Source organism: Tachypleus tridentatus, chromosome 13 (genome assembly GCF_004210375.1).
Source record: "Tachypleus tridentatus isolate NWPU-2018 chromosome 13, ASM421037v1, whole genome shotgun sequence".
In the NCBI taxonomy this organism is placed as follows: Eukaryota; Metazoa; Arthropoda; class Merostomata; order Xiphosura; family Limulidae; genus Tachypleus; species Tachypleus tridentatus.
Window position 1 is genome coordinate 218,769,422 of NC_134837.1, and position 24,387 is coordinate 218,793,808.

A 24,387-nucleotide genomic window follows, 5' to 3' on the forward strand; every position below is an offset into this window, starting at 1 on the left:
ACTATTACAATAATAATAATAAAATATTTCATTATAATTTACACATAAGTGTAGTCTGAATTATTTAAACTGTACTATTAGTCATTACATACACACATCTTTATATACATATATACAAAGATATACAATTTACTACAAATATCTAAATGGATATATAAGAAGACAATATTTAAAAGTAACAAGTCAAAAATAAATGTAAGCTCAATTAAACAAATGTGCACAAGTTTGGTGCACTGGACTAACCCCATACTAGGAAGGTAATATTAACCATACTTCCAAATGGATTAATAATATATATACACACAATGTGGCAAGATTTTAGTAAAATTTACATGTCTACTTTACACAAAAAATCAGATTTGTTACAAAAGTATTTATATTCAAGATGTTTGTGAATTTATGATGACAGTATGATTCAGGCTTTAGCAAGTTGGTGTGCATGATGGTATTCATGGAAAAATAAAAAACTTTTGTCCATCACAAAAAGTTTACACATTGTATATACATAATCTACAAGAAATTTCAAAATGCTTATCCAAATTTGTTTTCAGTACATCCATATTTTGTATCTGGTACTTGTTCTATTCTACAATAAACAGTCACTAAATTAACAATGTAGGGTGAAATTAATAGCTGATAGCTTTGACATTAAATACATAATACCATGTTCGATGACACTCCATAAAAGGCTATAGCTTGTGAACCCCACACATGCAAACAGGATTAAGAAAAATAATGGAAAACTAAAAATCTAGAATTTAGTACAGTGAAATTTCTCAAAAGCAGTTTTTGTTTTCCTTCTTTTTCTATTTGTTTAGTGGATGTTTATTTTTTGATGGTCGACTTCAAGACAATGACATATTTTAATGTTTACAAGTTTTAAGTTTTTATTAACATATTTTATAATTTTGCTTTTGTGAAAGTTATAACTGATGACCAAATTTTACTTTAGACTGTTTATAATTTATGTACAAAGGTCTATTTGCAAAATAGTGTTCCTAATTTTAAACTTGCAGTCTAGAAAGAAAGACAGTTAGTCCACATTCCATTGTCAACTCTTGAATGCCTCGTCTAACTGAATTATGAAATTTTACAGTCTCTCTGGCCCCAGCAGCATGGAGTGGAATTTTGTACCAACAGGATACCAATTGTTAATATCTCTGGATTCACAGTTTGGGAATGCTCACTAATACAACATCTACAGTCCTGGGAAGATTACAGACTTTTCAAGCACATTACAACAACTGTTTATTTCTGTAATATAGTTTTTATTCCTGTGTAGTTGCTTTTTGATTTGGTAAAGAATTTTGTTACAATAAATATTCTATAATAATAGTAATAATATGCTCCTATTAAGAAATATAGAAGACTAACCCTTAATATATCAGTTTGTTAGTGCAGTTCACATGATTTGGGCTCACATTATTACTTTAAATGTTAAATTCTACACAGTGAATCAACCTAACAACACAAGCAAAGACAAGGTCTTTTGCTGGTATATATATAAATAAATGATAAAAGAGCCTTTGCATATGTGTGTGACCACCATATCTCTAAGAAGAAAGAACTTGGAGACCTGAAACCTTGCATGCATATTATGGTCATTCTGGAAGTGTGCACCTGAATATTACTTTTTAAATAGGACTCAAAAACGTTCTGCTTCCTTAATATATATAGAAGACTATAATATTTTTTCTAATTCTCACTTACTGAATGAACAATACATGGAAGTTTTCTGCCAATTACTCTTTTTTTTCTATACAAACATGGGAAGAAAAATACAAATATGAAAATTTTGAAAAGGTTGAATTGAACTAAGTTTGGGAAATGGGAACAAACAATGGGGAGAAAAATATGAATAAAAGAATACTGGAAGATCCAGAGGATGAGAAAAATCAAATAAATATACAAGAAGAAAAACAATTCTGAGAAACTAAATTTAAACTATTTGCTTAAAAAAAAGTTGAATTAAGTTTCAGAAATGGCAAGAGACAAATCAATTAAATAGTGCACTGACATAGCTATAGAATATTTAAGATAATGGAGATGCTTGACTCTTACATTCAGGTATCTGTGAATCATGATGGGGCCTTAGAATCTCTCAGTCTGTACAGTGTGGGTATTTTATGGTAGTATATATACATCAACGTGGAGTTATTTTAGTGTCTAGAGGGGACTGATAAACAATAAAGGCTTTTAACAAGAAGACTCAGTATCAAGTCCCACAAATTCCACTCTTTACTACCATAAAAAGTCCTTCTCCAAGCTTCTTTGAAGATGGTATTCAAAATGCAGGACATAAACTAGCAAGTTATACATAGAAACAGTATAAAAATATCTTTGTAATAAACTAATAACCAATAGTTAGATGATTATAGAGGCTATTATCTGTGACAACAATTCACATCTGATAAGCAAAACTTTATGCAATTTATTTTAAAATTAAAACATTGAAAAATTAAAAACCAACAGTCAGAAAAGATGTCATGTGCATACCAGAAGGACCAAAGTATTTCATCAAAAATATAATCATATTACAAGAATTAAGAATTCTGCAAAAAAATCTATTAAAATTATCTATGTATCGAGTATTCAACAGATACATCAAATTACACAAATTTCAGTATATGGGTACAATATCACACTACAAACATTTATTTATACATGTATTATATCACACTACACAGGCACTATAAATACTTTCTACCTTTCTGTACATGGATGGAATATTAAACTTCTAAATCACTACATCTTTCTATATGAATATGAATATATGATCACACTATGAATCTTTCATTATACTTGTTGATTCAGAAGTTCACAAACAGGAGTATAATTAAAAAGTGAGAGGAACAAGAACATGGTATGGAATAAGTTGTGGGTTTACCCCTATGACTTATCACTGATGTCAACCATGGTTGACTTCAAGGTCTATTCTTTCAAAATGTTCTCTTATGTTCATCATACACCAAACATTTCAACTGTAAAGAACCATTTTAAACCAAAATCACTAAACATTTGGAACCACTCATATAATTCAGCAACAGTCTAGTGACACTCTCCACACATACCAGGACCATGTTCTGTAACTGAATTATTTAGATTGCCTCACAGTAGTTGCAGCAAAGTATATTACTGTTACTCTGCTGAAGAACTTACAATAGTTTTTAACCTTTTGGACCCTTCAAAACTTGAATGGCCTGCCTATGCAAAATGTTGACCATGCACTTCAAACTTAGGCTTGTGTAACAATCTTTGCCATGATGGAATTTTGATCTTTTGTGTTGCAATATCAGGAGCAGGGAAGTGTAATTTTATGCTTGTAACCAGAGCTCACAAAATGTAACTAAACTTCACCAGTCAAGGTAAACAAAGTGTCACTCATCCTTCACAACTGCATAAAAGACAAATCATAGTTTACCTACTTACAACAAAATATTATCATATCCACATACCCTATAACACATACCTATGCAAATTATTCTTACCTCTTATCTTTGATCCAGTATTTCTTTAATAATCCTGGCAAAATTTTAAGTTGTAACCAAAAGTATTCCACATAGTTTTTTTGCACAAAGTACCATTTTCTGTTGCCTACGAATGTTCAAACTGAGGATGGGATGGTCCATTTAGATTGTCACTAGATTGCTTAAATTTTCAATTTCAAGTAAAGATCAAAATATGTTTTTTTATCAGATCCATTTGATAGAAACAGCCTTTAATGGATGTCCTAAAACAGGAAACCTATCAATTCCTACACAGCTTTTGCTACTAGATCTTTCAGTTAAGTTCCTGATCACATATCTTAAATTTATACCATTCTCTCCATACATTCTGCATTAAAATGTACTCATTTCTACTTTACTCTTATGTAACAGGTTCTTGCAATGAGATTCAAAGGTTAAAATTTCAGGTGCACCAAATATTTCTAAATTTTCTCTTTGCCAATGCAGCATTTGCCATGTCATCTGTAGCAGAATTTGTGAACATATCAATTGAACTTTTGATCCTAGTCTTTAATACTTTCTTTGTTGACTTGAATCTCTGATGTCCTTGTTTTGTTTTGTTCAGCTTTACATTTTTGAACATCCCATTCATTGGAATTCCCATTAATATATATTTATTCTGCACTGCACCCAAGTAGTCCTAAAGCTCTTCAGGTCTTCTCATTGAAACATACCTGACTCAGAAAGATATTTGTTTTCTGATAAACACTTGAACACCAAAAGAAAGTACAAAATGATGACAAAATCAAAACTCACCAGTCTTTAACATCTCTTTAGACTGGCTAGTCTCTCAAAATGCTTTAACATAAATGTCCAGGCCACTGTCACAACTCTCATGGTCCTCACTTTGCTGACCATCCATCTGATTGTATGTAATTTAGCAGTTTTAATAATTTTGTTACTAGGGTTCTTGCTGTTTGCGACAGTTGCTACAGGTTTCTCCTGAAATTGTTGTAAAATGTGGAAAGTGATACGAGCACATGATCAAAATCTCCAACAAATGGTACGTGTTTAATAGACCTTAAAACTCTTAACTGCAGCTTATGAGCAACATAATGTATTTCTACAATACGCTACGTGTCCTTTGCCATTTCCAGCCATTGACTGCACCAATCATTGCTGCAGCTCCATCGGTCCCAAAGCTTACAAACCATTGCTCATTCTTCTTGAATAAACCTAAGTTGCACAGCTCATTGTCAATACTGTTGAGATAACCATAATCTGTGGTGCGTTTAAAAGGAACTATTACCAAGAATGAATCTTTCACTTAAATGTTTTTGTTTTTTTTAAATATCTTGTAGAAATAATCACTTCATCAGGCATATCTCTATCAACCAAACAAACTAATAATATAGAAAAATAAAATGAATTATTGACGTTTACCAAAGTATCTTTACATATGCAAAGTTTAAAATATCATTCACAAATGTTTTTCTTTGTTTATCATTAGTGTACTTATCTTGTATTTCAACATCCAACTTTTTTGCCAACTCCATCAATCCCTTTATACTACAAAATGACTTACTATTTCTTGCTGTGCAGTATGTCACATTGAAACATGTATTCGGGTGCTGAAACATGTTGTTATCTATTTTCTTTAAATATTCTGAATAAGAAGTTGTTTATGGGTTTTCATAAACATTTAAATAGTGCCCATATACCTTATGGAACATGCCAAAACTGTTCCTCAAAGCCAGTGACAACACAAGATGAGCTGTCAAATAAACGTGGAAATTGAGGACATATATTACACTCTGCTATACCAGTAATTCTATCAAATATAATAGATTTGATTTCTTCTAGCCACACCAGTAAAATTTTCATTTTTGGTTGTTTTTACTGTAGCTTTACCACTATGACTATATGAAGTCCATGCCAGAACTGTTGAGTTCATACCTTCACTATCATAAGACATTTAATTCTTTTTAGCCACTTAGATAAAATTTTCGTTTTTTGATTTCTGTTACTGTAGCTTTATCATGATGATTAAATGAAGTTCTTTCCAGCACTGTTGAGATTGTGGCTATTCTTTAAAGTAATGCTTGCTTTTCTACTAACCTCAATCCTGGAAATTATACACTTAATTGAATCATTATCAATAGATGTACCTTTCTTTTTCAGAAATAGTTTGTTATGCCATACTATCTTTGGGAATACACAAAAAATACAACATTAAAAATATAATTTAAAACTATTTAACAGTTGTAACTGATCTATTCATATTTACATTTAACTTATGATCTCTGATGTGTTAGAAGAAAGGTGATAAAGAAATAGGCTCCTTCCATCTTTAAATTTTTCCCTACCATTTTTGTTACTGACAATTTTGCCTCTCAGAACACAAAGAACAGAGTTACATGCACTTCTAAAACATATTAAACAAAGTTTTGCTAACAACAGTTAACAGCCTTCAACTTTTCATTTCATGAGTTAATATTTGAAAATTAATATTTTGTGTGATTAAAATTGGGAAGGCATTGTTTCTAAAAGAAAAGTTAATGTAGAATGAAATTCACAGTAGTGGGCTTTCAAACAGTGAAGGTCAGTTTCCTTGTCATATTAAGAGAAAAAGGAAATTATTTGAAACATCTTTTCCCGCTACATCTTCTTGACAGGAGAAACTTAATCTAATACTGTGGTGTGGTTCCAAGGCAGCTGATTTGTTTAGTGGGAGACAAATGGAGGGTTAAGCTTAACCTCATTATCTCAGCTAAACAGAAAAATCAAATGGTGAAATTTCTCTCCATTCTTTACCCTTTATATTTCACTAATCCCCAGATGATAGTAGTTTTTGAGCCCTGTCTGCAACTGTTGCTTTTGTGGAAGAATTCTGTACTTTTTGGTTTAAAATGTTTAATTTGTTATTGTCTACATCTAGTCCACTGACACTTTTAGTGTGTTTGATACATACTGACAAAATTATTAAAGAACATGATCTAAAGTGGCCTCAGTATGTTACAGGCTAGGCCTACATGTTTTTCATTTCAAAATTATTTACCTGTTAACAGACTTCTGAATCATTCCATATGAGCACAGTATCACATTACTTTCCTCTCTATATAGGTGTACTGTATTATACCACACTCTCTTTCTCTATATAAATGTACTGTACTACAGTACATACATTTTTTGTATACGTGTTCTGTATTACATTACACCTCCTTTCTGTTTACAGATGCACTATATCACAATATATGCCTTTATCACACTACACATCTGTCTGTATATCTGTACATGAGTATCTTACACTCCACACATTTCTATATAATGGCATTCTCACACTACATAACCTCCAATAAACAGGTACATGTATTATGCATGGGAGTCACACCACACTTTTCTGTACATACCTTCCTGAACATGGGCACTTGTATTACACACTACTCACCTTTCTGTATATGAGCACTATCTAAGCAGTTGGAATCTCCATACACAACCACTCGACCAGCAAGTTTATCTGAACCTGTTTGATACAGACCCAGTATTGGTATTTCCTCTACTTGTTGTGTATGACCAGAGATCACTTCAAATCCTGAAAATATTACACACTACAAGTTTACAGTTCACAATTTATTATATGCTCTTATCTCCAATATATGTATTTCTGTTATAAAGATAGATTTACTTTAACTCAGAAATCACATTAGGTGCTTATTAATGGCAACTCGCATCTTTACAGTTTTAATATTTTTGTATCTGGTGTTGAAAACATTTATTAGTTTTGATAGCTTTGAATCTGTTACTAAAATTATGAATTTCATCTGTGATTAATGATATTTTTATATCTATTTTAGGAAATATTAATCTCAAATCACTGTATCTATTCTTATTACATTAAACTAATTTTAAGATAACAAAGACACTGGGAAATGTAGGTATGCATTATTAAAAAATTTAAGTATATGGTAAATAATAAATCTTGCACTCAATATCTAATTTCTCTGATAGTTAATCATATGGATAACTTCAGATCTAAAACATAACAAACAAAAGTAAATCTTTTTTTCAGTATATTGAGGAAAGATAAATACCTAGAAAAAAAAACAAAAACTTCATACCAAACAAAAAGCAGTCCTCATTCAATACAATATAATTACAATGTTGATCAATGTGACAATTCTTCTATGTATTACTGAATGAACTGGTGAATCTACACATCATGTGATATGTAAGTGTAGATCTAAAAGGTTAAATAAGCATGGCTATTTAAGGTACCTTTAAAACATTTTCTACATGACATCTCTAGCACAGTTAAAGTTTATAATATTATGCAGGGTTTTGGATCTTAGGCAACAGCATTCTATCAGCAAACTGTACAAGTAATTCTTTTAACGATGAAACTTAATATCAATGATGCAACATACTAATTGCAACTTGCAATTTTTAGTTCTAATTTATAAAGTTTATTTACAGTTTCTACTTCTTATTATCCACAGCATGAGATTACACTTTTCAATTACTATCTATCTACAGAGTTAATGTGGCTTACTTTTGACCAGAAGTTAATAATTACAATTAAATACCTTGGTTATTCAATGTCCTAGTGATTATTCTTCCTTCACTTGGAAATCTTGAAATACTTGTTCCAGATGCATAATACACTAGTGGAAATAAAATGAATAAAGAATACACTGAAAACATATCTGTGGAATACTACTGAGCTTTTAATATTGATCTTGTAACCACAGATAAACATCTTGGAATAAATCTGGCTGGCAAACCTACTAAATAAATCATGAAAGCATGTCTATTTTCCAAATTAAAGTATATTACTATAGTTTTAATCAGTCATTTTCATTTGACCCATATGTAAACACAGAAACAGACAAGCTATGTATGCTATTTGTCATACATACAAAAGGCCACATAAATTCATGTCACATTATAATTTTAAATACTTATGAAGAAAGGAGAAACATTATCTACAAAACAGCATTGAACAGCATGCTAATAGATCTTTAATATGATGTAGATGTTCAAAAAATAAACAGAGAAAATGAGAGCCAAAAACCATAAAAACAGAACTGAAAACCTTCCTAGATTACAGGAAATCAGATACTATTTGACACAAATCTGTAAAAGAAGCAAGAATACATGTAATCTAGACAGGGATCTTGTAGGAAAAAAATGAAGTAGAAAATTTTATTTAAAACAAGTCTTTTGAAAGTAGTAGATTTTGTTGTTTCTTATTTTTTATAGTTTTGATAAAATCTCTACTAATATAAACACATATATTTATAATATTAAAAGTAAAATTTGTCCTTGGTATATTCTGGTAACAACCCACCACTTCAAGCATCCATACAATTCACACATGGAAGATCACATTTTATTTATAAAGATTATTTGTAAATACTTACTTTCATGGTCTCCTAAAGTGAACTCTCCCTCGTACACTTTGTCACTAGAATTGAGAAAAAAAATAAATATAAATCTGTATAATTACACTGTCTGTACCTCGTAGGTAATAGAAAGGTACCATAAAATTTTATGAAAGCTGGAAAACAGTACTGTTTGTGTAACATACCAAGAAAACTTTTTAGGTATCATAAAACTACACACACCTCAGAGCAATTCCCCATGGTGAAAGGAGATCATTCAAAGCAGGAATATTGGCTCCACCAGTATCAGGCATCCACCACTGTCTTTTAAATAAACGTTTCACATTATCAAAACAGTTGAAATTCTCCCCGAGTTTAAATTTTGTGTTTAAATCATCTATCTTGAACTATTTGAAAGCAGTTTTAGTTTCTTTGCTGCTGAAAACAAACACAAATCTATGAGTGAATTAATCATTTAGAGGTTAATTTTTTGGTTACTGTCTGAAACAGAATATTAAATGTGTACATGAGATACAAAACTTATCCCAAACTACTATTGTATTTTAAAAACATAAAGAATGTATAGTTTAAAATTATCTATAATTAAATGTTCATAACATGTTAATACCTTGTATTTTCATCATAAAATTTAACCTTTCGCATTACTGATACATTGTACCAGTCTGCAAATACAATCAATGACAGCCCTCCATCAACATCTCTTTTCAACTTGGCTATTTCTTCAGGGAAGTACTCTTCTTCACTATCAACAAGCAAAGTGCTCTGAAATTCAATATAACAGAATCAAAACAGCGTACAGATATGTCACATTGAAAACATTATTATGGATTTAAAGTGATACTTCTAGAAGAAAACCACTGGTAGAAGAGATTTCTTGTTTTTTGAAAACAACTGAATTCCTTTAACACTTTTATAAGCAGTAAAATATAAAAAATCATTTAACCTAGTTATAATATATAGTATTCATTCATTTTAAATACAAAAAAAGTTTTTTGTTTTTAGTTTTATGATTTACTTTGCAAGGTATATAATATCTAAGACTGAATTTTCACAAAAACATTTATATTTATAATTTCAATTAAACAAAAATGAACTGATTTACTCTTTACTCCAACAAGGAGGTGTTCTCACTATTATAAGGTTGGAACTCTATCATTTAGTGTAAATTTATAAGTTCAAAAAAGATTTACAAGATCTCACAAGAAGAACTTTATTTTCATATTCTAGATGTCAATACTCAATGCTCCTACAAAAACTGGTAACATGCAAAATTACTGTGAATTGCTCTGTTTTCAAAACAGAACCTATTTGTAATTTAGGGGAAATTACTGTGTTTTTTCAATACTTACTTTTTCTTTTTTTTATGGAATGTAAAATAGGTACTTGAATTTTAAATCATCAACTAAACTTAATAAACTTACCATACTGAGAAGCATCAAAACATGTAAGGGGTGATCCTAGCACTTCCACATAATAGCCTGAATTCCTTAGGTGTTGATACATGTCTTTAAAGTTAGTGTGAATATGGTCTCCATTCCTGGAATAAGAGATAGTTTTCTAATTAAGAATAAATAAAACATATATTTTAATAATTTTATTTATATAAAGCATAAGATCAGAGTATCTCACTGGCTACACTCATTGTCAAGTTGGTTTCAATATATGAGCTGTGCAGGTAGCTTCTTGCTAGGTTTGAAATACTGTATTTTTTGTATATTTAGTTGGTTGGAAGTGCTTTTACAGTTTACACAGCTCTTCATGTGCAGCAAAAGATATCCATGGAAATAGGGTTAGTAGCATCTGATTCATATAATTTGTCAAGAAATTTTCAGCTGTAAATTAGGCTTTCTAGATAATTTTTATTTAACAAAAGTATTTTTAAACTATTCAGTCTATTATTTCTCTTTTCTTTTATCATTAACAACCTGTATATCTCTTTTTTTCTAACGTATGTGAGAGATTTCTTTTGAAATGTCTAGAATGTTTACTTCTAAAATTTCAATAAGCATGGGAACTTGTTGGTTTATTAAAAGTATTAGTTTCCAAGTAGCCATTGTTAGATATTTCAATCATTATATAAAAAAAAATGTACAGATTTATAACTTTTTTGGATGATGAATTAACAATTGAATTCAGATTACTTAAAACTTGAATACAATTACCTTGACTGAAGAGCAGCGTAAGCTGCAAAAGTTAACATTTTCTAACACTGAAAATGCATTTTTGATATAAACTTACTTTCTTCTTACCCATAGCTATCTTGACCTTCATTTGCTCTAGGCACTAGTTAATTTTTTAAAAGTGCACAAGATTTTTACACCCTATAATTTTACATCATTGCAACAGCAGGTGTTAGTCATGTGACCAGCCTCCACCAATCTCATTTCACCCTCTATACAAGTGCAAGTAATTCCCTTAACCCTTGCAGCATAATCCTCACTTTTGAGAACTGGCATACACAAACCCAAACCACTAGCAAATCATGGGAAGGAAGAGTGGGAAGAGGTAAGTACCTTTTAGATATAAATTTTCAGTGTTGGAAAATGTTAATTTCCTCTACCCCAATAGCTAGAATCCCACAGTGGAAAGGTGGAAGGGATTGGTGAATGTAGAAAAACAAATAATAAAGTAGGGAGAGAAAGCTATAAAAAAGATGTGCCACAATTAAGATATGAGGCACATCTGTGGGGTATAGCACTGTTTCTGGAACAAATATGCTCTTCACCCAGTAACAAAGGTAAAACACATATGGCAGAAACAAATAGAATAAGAGGCTAGGGCTAGAGAACCATATATGAAGAGGCCAAGTGAAGTCTGGCCAGCTAGAAAACATACAGGGAAAGCACTTTGAGATACATATTATGTCAAGTGTGGTCCAAAGACCAAAACAACATGGAAGCACCCTCCATAAGTTTTAGAGTCAATTAATGCAGTGTGCCTGGGCAAAACATTCAGAAAACACACCTATCAAAATAGCTAAGTGAAGACCCAGACAAAAATGTCTGGGGAAAGTCCCTTAGTATACATTAGATTATGTCATGTGTGGTTCATCTAGGCAGGAAACAGCCAGTGGAAGGAAGAACCTTGCATAATAAATTTCATGCTGTATTATGTGTATAAGATGCAGCATAATGACAACAGTCCTCATCTCATCAAGTGAGTTTATATGGCTATGAAACTCTATTATTGTATAAAACCCAGCTGTCAGAAAACCTCCATGGTCCACCACTCCAGTGACTGGGAACCAGAAATGGCAAGGACTTTCATGCTCCACTACAAGAAAGAGGAGGGGATGTGTTGGGGTGTCAACAGGAATAGCCATGGAAGGAAAACGATATCTGCCCAAGAAAAACACAACAAAGTGCAGAGAAAGACTGACAAAAGTTTATGGAGTTAGCTTACTAATTAGGTAGGAACAAACAATATGCAGATGGTGACTGGTCAGGAACACATCTAAATGTTCCAGGTATAGGAATTTACAAACCAAATCTGTGAAAGTAAAAGAAGAAAAATTGGCATAACAAGAATGCCATGGAATGACAAGAAAGAGAAAAATTAAAAGAGACAGTATGAGCAAAAACAACAATGGAAGGAACGAACTGGACTAAAGAGATGATCCAGAAATGAATGGGAGTAGAGATGGAATAGTAAAGGAACAAAATAGGAGAAAAAGCAAAACAATCTATCTGAGCAACCAAAGTCCAGAGAAAGAATGCCAGATCTGAATAATGTACAACTTATGAGAAATGGTAAAGGATGTCATAAAAATCAGAACAATGAAAACCACACACCAAAAGGAGAAGGACTGAGGTCATAAAAGAAATATCTTACAAGGAACAAATTTCTATGGGTTCAGAGGGAGAACTGGACAGGATAGGAAGAACAACATGAAGATCCCAGTCTGATAGAACATGGTAAATGTGTTGGATAGACAAGATAAAAAAAATGGAACAAACTGGAGAAGAGAAACTCTCTAAAAGAGGGAGCTCAACAAGGCAGCTTTATGAAGAGCAGTAGTAGAAACAAACTCTGATCAAACAACCACATGAACAGCTGGGACAGGTAAGGAACAGATGTACAGGAGGGACAGAAGCCCTGAAAAAAAGACCAAAGACTGAAGAAAATGTAGACTTCTGGTAGAATGACAAAGACGAAGGGCAAAAGGTGTAATAAAGGAGAGATGTGATACAAGGAATGAGTATGAGTACCTGAGCTGAGATATGGGACTGGACAAAATACATATAGGAAGATAAGAATATGGTGAGGTCAGAATGAAAAATGACCTATCCCAGTGGACAGGACAGAGAAAGGCTGCTCCATGAAGGGCCCGAACAGAAGGAACTATATCAGAACCAGCCAATCTGGAGCAAACATATACAAGGAGACAAAGAAGGGCAGAAGTAAACTCGTGGTTTAGTGGGCTCTACATGTTAGACAATATGTAAGTGACTGTCATAATAGGAATTGATAAATATTATCGTATTTCTCAATGAATACATCTAATTTTTTGTACATATTTGACAAACCAAAAACTAATAAGGGAAATAAAGTGACTAACATACATGCCTACAGGCTTGTGGAAGTCATCATAAAAAATTATAGTGCAGAAAGGGTATGTCACACATTATCTAGATATTTGTGCACATTTTTATCCAAATCTCTTATCCACCATTTTAAGCCTTCATTAATACCCATAATTTGTGTTGATTAAACAAACAATTCTTAAACAAAGAACTGTAGCAGGCAACTTATAAGACAATGTTTTTTATTAAAAACTAGACTCTAAATGCATAGTGACCTTATAATCATGGTCAACTGGGACCCTATTCTAGCCTGTTGCATTCCTGATGTAAAGAAAGCATCTGTCTACATATGTGCACCAGATGTTTGTTCAAGGTAACTGCTAATTCTTGCAACTAATTCACCTACAGGCAGTTCAGTTATAGTACTAATTTTGCCAATCTAAAAGGATGTTGTGATTCTCAATTATTTTTCTTTCAATGATTTCTGAAAACATATGACAAAAGTGTTAATGTCAGATGTTTAAATGTCACAAAATTTAACCACAGTTACCAAAGTCTACTGTTTGGCGAGAAGGAAAATAAGAAATAAAACAAAATTAAAAAACAATGTTACTGACTATGAAAAAAGAAATTTAAGCATTAAGATATAATAAGACACAAAAAGTACAAGAAAAAAAGCCAAAATAATTCAAAATGCAAAATGAAAGTCATTTTCAAGGAGAGATGAATTAACAGATGTGTTCAAAGAGAAAACTTAACAGTATTTAAATTCGATACTAAGTGTTAAAGTAATTAAATTCAAGAAGTATCTTTCTTAACTGTAAGAGAAAAGTTAGTAAGGCTTATATGGTTTTACAAACTTAATCTATCACATGAAATAACTAACAATGTAATCTAATAATTATAAAATCCACTAATATAAAACCTTTACAAAGTATAGAAGATGCATAGTATGAAACCTTATTAATATAAACAGAAAGTCTCATATAAAGAATATCACAATTTATTTGATAGTTATGAAGCAAGAGCTACATAATCAACTTATTTATATTTTCATGAACACAATATAAAAATATTACATCCATTCCTTACCAATCTAAGGGGTCATTCTTCATTCTTAGATTGTCTCGAGGAAAGTAGCCTGGAGGATAGCGAAGGTTGTGATATTGATCCCACAAAACTCGTTTACTGTGACAAAATACTGATCCATTACATTTACAACAAATTAACAGATAAGAAGAATATACTTACAAGCAATTGCCTTTAACAGTGTCACAGTTTAAAATCATTAAATAATAGTAAAAAACAGTTAACACAGACTTTGATTTGTTGTAACAAACATGAATGTTAATACTGAAACACCAAAACATGTGTGAAAAAGAATCTGCCAACACTTCAGCTAATAATAATAATGAGTTCTGATTCAGATTGTTTGAATGAAATCTTTATCACAGTTTTTTTATTTTATAGCTAATTTAATTCTTTCTTGTATTTTCAATGCTAAACTTGTGAAACATTCTTATTGTACTCTCTTATCACAATTGACAAATGCAATCAATTTAAAAACATGTTAATAATGAGATGAACATTTAGGGATAATAAAAATTTAATTCCACAACACAAGACTGAAGAGGAAGTGAAAGATCAAGACTAGTTTATATTTAAATTTGGTATATTTCCATTAATATGGTTTTAAACTCCATTGTATATTTCTTTACACAGTATTGTGGGTTTAAACTGTTATTCAAGAACTCCATAACTAAAGTTTTAGCACTCTTCAAGATTTTAAAAAAAAGTTTTGATTTTTCCATTCTATGTAATAGAGTGGAAATGAAGAACCTGAAGTATACAAAAACATGTTAACAAACACCACACATAATAAAAACAAAATATTTAATTAAAAAATTATAAGTACGGCAATCTAAGAATACAAAGAATACAGAAAGCAAAAATTACAGTGTGATTTCTTATAATTAATATATTTCATTTATATGTAATATTTTAAGATTTAATGAAAATGTTTATTATTTTTGAATAATTAAAACACATTGCAAAACAAAAAGAGTATTATATAAATTGTCTGTAAGAACCTTGAATTAGGTTTATGACCAAATTAAATTATTCAACTGTTATCTGCATGAAAAGATTGATGAAAAAGCTGCATCTTTCAGTTTGCATTTCATCATCAAGTGCTGTGGAAAAGTGTTCAGCTACTTTTTTTTTAGTCAGATGCCTGAACAATTTTAACTTCAAACATAAAAAGATAACTGTCCAAGTTACAGTTATAACTGATAAAAAAGGGACTGCCATTGTCATGCTACCAGTTACAGTATAGACAAGATTTTACAAAACAAAAACAAACACACCTTCGAGGGGGAGTTGGTATTATTTTCACTTTGATAGGCAACTTTAGTGAGGACACTCTTACTTCTGTTTCTCCATCCTAACATAAAAAAACATGTCATTTGCAACAAAATGTACAACAGCAGTTACTTACGTCACTCAATTCACCGAGTAAATAACAATGCTAGAACAAAGGTGTGAGTGGAAGATATTACACACACACATTTTGAATGTATCTTTAACTTCCAGTTTGTTTTCAGTTGCACTTCTAAGCTAGCATAATTCTCAAACACTACAATATTATTGCTTAATATTAAATATGTTGTTGAAGACACTAATTCTTTAAATCACAAACACAAAATTTTGTCAATTATTTATTCATGTAGTGTCTTTGCTTGACACATGAATACTTGTATACTATTATATGATAAGTACAGTTCAAAATATATCAATTTTAGAAATCTGGATACTAACTACAATAAATACTTCATTATGTAAACATTTGAGGATTGTAGTGAAAAATGTTCAAGAAATTTTCTTTGTCGTGACTGAAGCTTTTTTTAAAATGTTACTTGCAAAAAAATTCCAAGATCAACAGGAATTGATGTCATGAAATTCTGGTCATGAACTATTCTTGAAAGTTTATGTTATGATCCAAAACTTAACAGTAAGGTTATATGAACAAAGTACACTGTTTGTAAACTGAAACTGGTATCATTCGATTATTAGGCAACTTAAGAGATATACAGTACTACTCTTCATGATATATTAGAAAATTCTGTACACAAGTCAATCCAGTAACTTAAAACAATATTAATGGTTGCTTTTAACAATAGCAAATAAAATATTACCTCTGGGGGAGATTCTATGATGAGTGAAACATGGCCCTGGGCTATTCCTTCCCATGAATAAGCAGTCTTTGCTACTGAAAAGTGGAGAGCTAGATATCCTGACCAAGGCCATAAAACTTCAGGGTATGAGAAGGCCAGCTCTAGGTGGTGTCCATACTGAGGTGTGTAAGGATGCCATATTGGCTAAAATGTGGAAAAAGTAAATATGACACACATTTTGCTAAGTTTCATCAGATTTAAGGCTTTCTTTCATATGATTAAACTGATAGTAAAGTGTATATTAAGAAACAGAAGTAAGCCTAAAACAGTGTTCAATCATCACATCAAAACATTACCACACCATTAAAGTATTTTCTTAAATCTCACCTTAGAAGTTATTAAACAGTACTGGTATAGTTCCTTTCATGCAAAATACCATTTTCTTAATATATATTAAATATAAAAATATATTTTTCATTTTTAGTTGTTTACTCCAAACCATTCTTACACTACTTATTATTATTTTTTTGCATATGTAAAAAACTAATACAGACAGCCAGGGTGCCAGAAGTACATACTGGTCTCTTCCATTTTCACAGTGAAAATAATTAACCAATTTTCATGAAACTTAACTCACATTTTTGAAAATAGTAGTTACTTTCTGAATAAAACAAAACACACAAGCCTTAATAATCTATGTTTCATCTCAGATTATGGTTTTGTTGAGTATCAGAAAAGTTTTATACATACAATCAATTTTAGCTTTTTGATAATAATTGATTTAATCTGATATCCTCTAAAAATCACAAAAGCAGTTAACATGATACTCTGATAACAATATTCTTGGTTGAGATAATTTTATACCTGATGTTTATGGCTTGTTTTCATGAAATAATGTCTTCTTTTTATGTTTAAATAAGATACACTTTAAACATATTTCATAAGAAAAGGGATTAAAGTCTCCAGAAAAAATTGACATCAAAAGCCTAGGCTACCCAACTGAAAAAAACTAAGTATTCACACCTAAATTTTTAAGATATAACAGGGAAATAAAGTTTAAACAATTTTTTAATTTTCATTCATAAAGTGAATATAAAAAAGCATTACATAATGTCAAAACAAAAATTATACTGTTGTTTAAAAATAAAGAAATCAAGTCCAAATTACTTATTTTTACTTCAACATTTTTAAAAGTTAATCTATGTGTACTTAAGAGTGACACATCAGTATCAATAAAAATAAAATGTGTAGCTTTTAACATGGGCTTGATCTATTTGACTGACCAAATAAGCTCTTTGTACTCATTTAGTCTTTATAGATTTGATACTTCTGACTTTCAATATATTGTATATATCTTTAAGAGATTTGACAATCTTTCACATACAGAAAAATCAAAGATTTGTCCATTAATATATATTGATAATTTGTTCTGAATAGTTTGAAATGCAAAGTAATTTCATGTTAAGATTTAAAACTACTTTTTCTCATGTCAAAAACCTCAAATTTCCTTTGTGCAATCCCTAAAAACCTCCTCAATACATTTCACACTTTTTTTAAAGTGAAATTTTATATTTTATCTGTTATTTTCTTTACTCTTAACTTACAACAGAACAGGTCAATTTCACTGACCTCATAACTGCCAAAAAAACAAACAAACACCAAAATAAATCTAAATTACCTCTTTAGTTTTCTTTTAAACTCATAACAGTACAAATATATTCATAATTAATCTTTATTGTTTTATTGCCCTTCAAACCTTATATAATTACTATTCGTGCCATTATACGTTGCAAATCACTTGAGGCACACGGAGCTCATGTTACACTATTGAATTACATTACCAATATGCTACTTGCATGTTTATCTGTTACCTCCCTGAAACAATTTTATTTCATACATTTACTTTTTAATAAGACTACATCAACACAAACCTTTTCTACAATTTTTCCTGAAACACCCATTCCATTCAATATGGTAACCTGTCTCAAGAAAGAGAAAGAAATCATTGGCACAAGTTTTGAAACACAGTATTATTCAAAGTAAAAACAGCAGCTTAACAGAAAGATAAATCCCTTCCACATCACTAAAATTATTACCCAATTATGTGTTAATATTTAAAGAGTACTACTGAATAACTGACATCATCCAACTGTAATACAAAAAGTCAAGTATGTCATGAGAATAATAATATTTAACATTTATTTGTACAAACTTCTAATTAAGAGGAAGAAATAAAAAACATTACACATAGTGGTGTTTGTAATCCATATTATCATAAATAGTAAGAATGGTTTTTATCACAGAGTAAAATATGAAACATATGAATAAATAAGATTTAATAAAAAATGAGCAGTCATAAAATGTATTAGATACTTTACTTACATTAACAATGGTGGGTAGTGCACCATGATATAAAGCCTGTGTGCAGTAAGGCCACATGTAAGGGCATTCTGTCAAGTCAAGGTAACTTGGGCTAAGAGTAGCTTGAGGCCTGTAACTTCTAAGTGCCTGGTAAGCTCTTAATAAGTCCAATTTTCCCCATCCTTGTTCAAATATTGGAGTGTTGGGTAAACGTCTCGCAGAAGCAGTTAGTGCTTGTTTCATGCTTGCTGGGTTAATCGCACTGCCCATGTGGAGTACTCCACTATAATAAAACAATTTCATTTAAATCCATATTCTAAAACAGGCCTAAGCAGAAGAGATAAAAGTTGAGATTAAGCAAAACTGCTAAAAAAAAAAAAAAAAAGAGAGAGAGAGAATGGTTAAGGTACCAAGAAGATTCACACCAAGCTACCAACTGAAAAGTTCTAAAATGAATTTGGCATGTTTATAATATTTATGTGTGAAATGATATGCAATATTTAATATTTCTAGAAAATTAAATTATTTAATACCTCTAGAGTATGAATATTAATCAGGAAACCCAACAAGGCTGTTTGTAACATGCATGTCTAAGTCTGAACGTGTATCGTTTCTGCCTTTTGTGATTAAATAACATCTTTATATTTTCCACATTTTAAGAGCATTTGGTGAAAGAAAAATTAATTCCAGAAACCATGTTGATGGTAAAGAAATCAATAACCCTGATACTTCAACATAAAAGCAAAATTAGAAAACTTCAAAAGATTATAAATGCAAAAACTGTAATATGAAGTGCAGTATTATAACAGTTTACATTAATATAAAATGTGGTAGTTATATAAAAAAACAGTTCTATGCCTCCAAAATCATAAATCAAAATTCCTTGCAAAACCAAAACTATAAATTGAAATAATTACTGTAATGTTGGAGTTTTACAGCCTGTTGATATATATTTGTCAAATATCCAAAATTTGTAACACATTAATATCAGATATAAGATTAACAAAGTAGTTATACATTTAAATTACAGAGGTTACTATTAATATTAGTAAAACTATACAACAAAAATGATGAAAATAAAAAACCCAGAAGTACTATCCTTAAATTATATAAATTAAAGTTATCATAATTCACTTTAAAGACATTCTAACTGTTAATTTCCGAGTTATCACCATGTTCACCAAATTAAACCACCTTTCTCCTTATCTTTAACTAGTTACATTTCATGTGTTCATACATATTTCCTACATTTTTACTGGCATTTTTGAATCAGCTGAAGTTAAAACAGAGATTTTCAACCAACAGAATACAATACTTCAACAATGTTTGACTGATTTGCTGAACACAGCAAGACTTCTCAAGTGTTTAATATTTCTCTGATTGATTACATACAGTAAGATTTCACCACACTTTAACTGTTTCAGTAATTGGTTGGGTACATGAAGACTCCATTATTTAAGTGATTTTGTGATTGGTTGCATACAGTAGATTCAACCATGTTTAACTGTTTAAGTGATTAGTTAAAATATATCTCAATGTAACATACCTCATTAGTAAAGTCACTGCTCCAGCTACAACAGGTGAGGCTACACTAGTGCCTGAGAGAGAACGACATCCACCTCTGTTGGCACAAGCAGAAAACCACAATTAATAAAAACAATGAAAGTGGAGATACATAAAGAATTACAATATTACATATTTACAGACTAGTATTAACTTCTTTGAAAAATTTATTCAAAACTTCAAAACTGTGCATCTAAAGAACAGGAAGGAAGGATCTACTGCTTGTACTAGCTCATCACTGAGTACAAGTTATTCTTTCTTGTAAAGTGGACAACATCTAGTCAAGCAAGCATACAAGAAAAGAGATTTCATTCATGTCTATTTTCAAACGTTTCTGTAGCATAGATTTAGTTGTATCAATAAAACTCAAGTTTATTATTCTGTGTAAGTTTTTAAAATTGAGGTAATTTTCACCAGGAACAGAAATTAGAATCTAATACTTCTTTACAAACAGCAAAATATCATATAAATTGAATAATATATACAATATCCTGCAAAATGTATAACAACCTTGTATTTAAATATAATAGGTAGATTTACAGTTGTTTACCAAAACCTATCTTATTCAGCTACATGTATACCATGTTTTGAGATATTCTACATAAAATGAGTTTCAATTCATTTTAAACATATTTTTTACTTACTTGATACTTGAACCTCGAACAGAAGAACCATAAGTTACAATATCAGGTTTCACACGACCATAGCCTCCAGGAAGTTCCTGAAATTTCCAAAGCAACATGAAGACAAGTTGATTATCACTTAACATGACATTAACACTGTTAGCTTTTAACAGTTAACTTATAAATGTTCTTCATAAGTTTCATTTATAAGGACAAACTAAAAATTCTAAGCATGATTAAATGCAACATATTATTATTAGAAGAAAACTGAAAAACTGCAGAATGGAAAGAATGCACAAAAAAATAAATAATTTATTAATTTCTTTAAATATAATAATAAAAATTTTAATAGTCAAGTAGTGTACAGCCCTTTTGTTGCTGTTGTTTGATAAATTTATCCTGTATTACCATTTGTAATTTCAGTGCATGACTCTTATCACTGTCTGTTAAATCCAAATAAGGTAATAATATTTAGAACAGTTTATGAATATTAAGTTAGACTGTTTTATCTACTGTAATAAAATCAAACACTTAATATTTAAGATAAATCTTTCTTGTCTACAGAAACAAGGTCAATAGTTCTTTTTTCCCAGATTCAAAGCACCTGTCGAGCATGAAAAATATCAATGCTGAAACAATTCAGTGGCTGTTTTACAGAAATATTTAGAAAAAAAAAGGTATACAGCACTTAGCTTCATTACAAGAATATTAACTTTGAGCCTACAACAGTGTTATGTGTGATAGTGTTAACATAATGTGAATAACTAAGTGAAGTACTGTTGTTTTATTTTGAAGGTATCTCTTAGTGATTTAAAATTATCAGAAACTCCATATTTGTATAACTTGAAAGTATACCTTCTTTAGAGAAAATTTGTTATGACAATGTCAAAATATTAATGTTCAAAAATTTTTTATTTCAGAAGTTTGAAGCCACAATTAAACACTTAAAACATTAGTTATTCGACAAAACTGCATTCAAACTCATTGAAAATGTTCATGTTCATACCTTCTTATTCACTTTTATGTGTATATATGCCCTGTATGGTTACAATGAAGTAACAATATCTGTGCTTTCAAAAAGCCATATTATAAATAATGTAATGCATTGATAGCTTTTGATAAATTTAAGAATGAAATTATCCACTTCAGAATGAATGAAAACCTACCCAAGTAGTCATTCCTCTTGAAGAAAATCTTGCAATTTGATCTTCAAAATTTATTCCCCCAACTCCAATAACATCCATTTGATCAGCTGGATTGTTAAGAGTACTGAAAAAAGACAAAAAATAGAGGAATAACACATGCTAAAAGTAATGCTATATTTAAAAGTAAAACTCTCTTTTTCATAAATTCATAAAGTTATATTTATGTTATACTAAAAGTTTTAACTATGTTGAGTAAAAACAGTGTTGTTGTAAAAAGATTGAAAATATAAAGTTAATTTCAAAACATTCAGCCAGAGTAACTTAAGAAAATTATTATTTTTCCATGTAAAAAATCTAGTTTTTCAACAAATCTCTCTATATCTGAATATTCAACAATGATAACTTATGACACTTTGTTCTCATGATTTTTATTACTGGATACAAGCAACATTTCAAAATAGATTTTCAATTCTGTGCATAGTTCAACAACTTTTCCTCCTGCAGTAAAAAAAAACATATATGACACATATATGTAGTTCATAAAATACAGTATTTCTATCACCTTGAATTAACTTTACATTGTTTTCAGTCATAAGAAAGGGGAGAAAAAAACAAGCAAGTCCAGCACTGGTGCAACTTACCCATATAAAGGCCCATCATTTCCAATTGCTGAAACCATGATAACATTATTTGCTGTTAGTTCCCACACCTGTAACATCAGATATAAAGTTATTACACAAATCACTGAAAAATTCATTTGTTACTTTATATTATTAAAAATCTGATCTGTAATTCATCTGGTAAAAAACAAATCTAAAAACAAAAATCATGTTTAATAGCTTTATATTACACATTGTAAACAAAGATCTCATGCACTAGCTAAAATATAAGTTTGTTAAGACTAAATATTTCAGAACTAAGATATAGCTTACCATGTATAATAAATGTGAACTTTTAACTATTCTAGTTAACATATAACTTACTGCATCTGGCAAAACTCAAATCAAGCTGCAACTTCACATTTCAATAAACTCTGAACATCAGTCATAGTTTAAATATACTATAACTCTGTATGTGCTAAATGTATTTTTATACAATTTGGCAAATTTATGGTAATCATTAAAATTCTGTTGTACATAAAACATCGGGTTCTCCAATAAGGTATATTTAACAAAATGTTGTCTATAAACTTCCAATCTGTTTAAGTCAAACTAGTCTAACGAAACGTGATTTTTCATGTTAAAAATATAAATACTTTTTTTCATCTCACAATTTTCATATTCATATGCATAGCCTTTAGAACTTTCTAAATGAATATCAAAAAGTTGTTTTACAGTAAAACTATATTTTATCTGTTATTTTTCTACTCCAACTGTAGCAAAACCAGCAATGGAGGGTAAAATGAAGTGTTTTCTTTCAAAATTGGGATCATTTAGTTTTTTACTTTACAGCTGCATTTCTTGCTTCTCAGAGAACACCACAAACCTGTATCATAGCAAGACAGTTTTGTGTAAGCAAAGGATCAAGTTACTAATGTGCACACTGAAATTACATACAACAAAATAGGAAACTTAGTACTTACATCCAGACTCATGTTGTTCTTTTTTGGCTCTTGTGAAAATGAAGTACCATAAGCCAAATGTTTGTAACAAAACTGATGTTCCAAAATTTTTTATTATTATTTAATTATGCAAGTTTAAAATACAAAGCATAATTGTGCACAAACAATTGCATGCCTCAACACAATTATAACTTAACTGATTTTCTAACAAAGCTACAAATTGGATTAAAAATATTCTGTTGGTTGAATGAGAGAAACCTTACAAAGGCAAGCAATAAAACTGAGGCCAAATATTTTAAAACCAAGTATGTAATAAACTAACCTCATAAAAATTTATTAAAACAGGATCTTTCAATTGGTTATAGAAAACACAACAGCAAATGTCAGAAAGAATTAGACATTTTTTAAATAACAGGAGGTGGTAGCAGCAATGTGGCATATGGGTTTGCCTCTTTCTTTACATATCCACAAAACAATAAGCTTGGAGGCTACAAGTTTACACTTTGGTTTGGAAATACCTACAGCATAAGTGTGTAAATTTGTGACAAATTCTTAAAATTATTCAGGGGTACAAAAACATCTAAAATCCA

General features: G+C 30.3%; 1 protein-coding gene across 1 annotated transcript in view; it reads right to left on the bottom strand.

Moving 5' to 3' along the window:
- LOC143236790 (membrane-bound transcription factor site-1 protease-like) overlaps positions 1–24,387 on the bottom strand; it is a 68,752-nt gene that overhangs the window by 11,245 nt on the left and 33,120 nt on the right. Inside the window, exons 10-24 of the mRNA XM_076475350.1 lie at positions 22,878–22,945; positions 22,258–22,360; positions 21,113–21,189; positions 20,452–20,526; positions 18,927–19,188; positions 18,476–18,523; positions 16,566–16,748; positions 15,738–15,814; positions 14,464–14,559; positions 10,266–10,385; positions 9,456–9,608; positions 9,071–9,151; positions 8,867–8,910; positions 8,030–8,107; positions 6,895–7,038 (exon numbers count right to left, since the gene is read on the bottom strand). Coding sequence (XP_076331465.1) covers positions 6,895–7,038; positions 8,030–8,107; positions 8,867–8,910; positions 9,071–9,151; positions 9,456–9,608; positions 10,266–10,385; positions 14,464–14,559; positions 15,738–15,814; positions 16,566–16,748; positions 18,476–18,523; positions 18,927–19,188; positions 20,452–20,526; positions 21,113–21,189; positions 22,258–22,360; positions 22,878–22,945 — 1,609 coding nt within the window. The remainder of the gene's footprint in view (positions 1–6,894; positions 7,039–8,029; positions 8,108–8,866; positions 8,911–9,070; positions 9,152–9,455; positions 9,609–10,265; positions 10,386–14,463; positions 14,560–15,737; positions 15,815–16,565; positions 16,749–18,475; positions 18,524–18,926; positions 19,189–20,451; positions 20,527–21,112; positions 21,190–22,257; positions 22,361–22,877; positions 22,946–24,387) is intronic.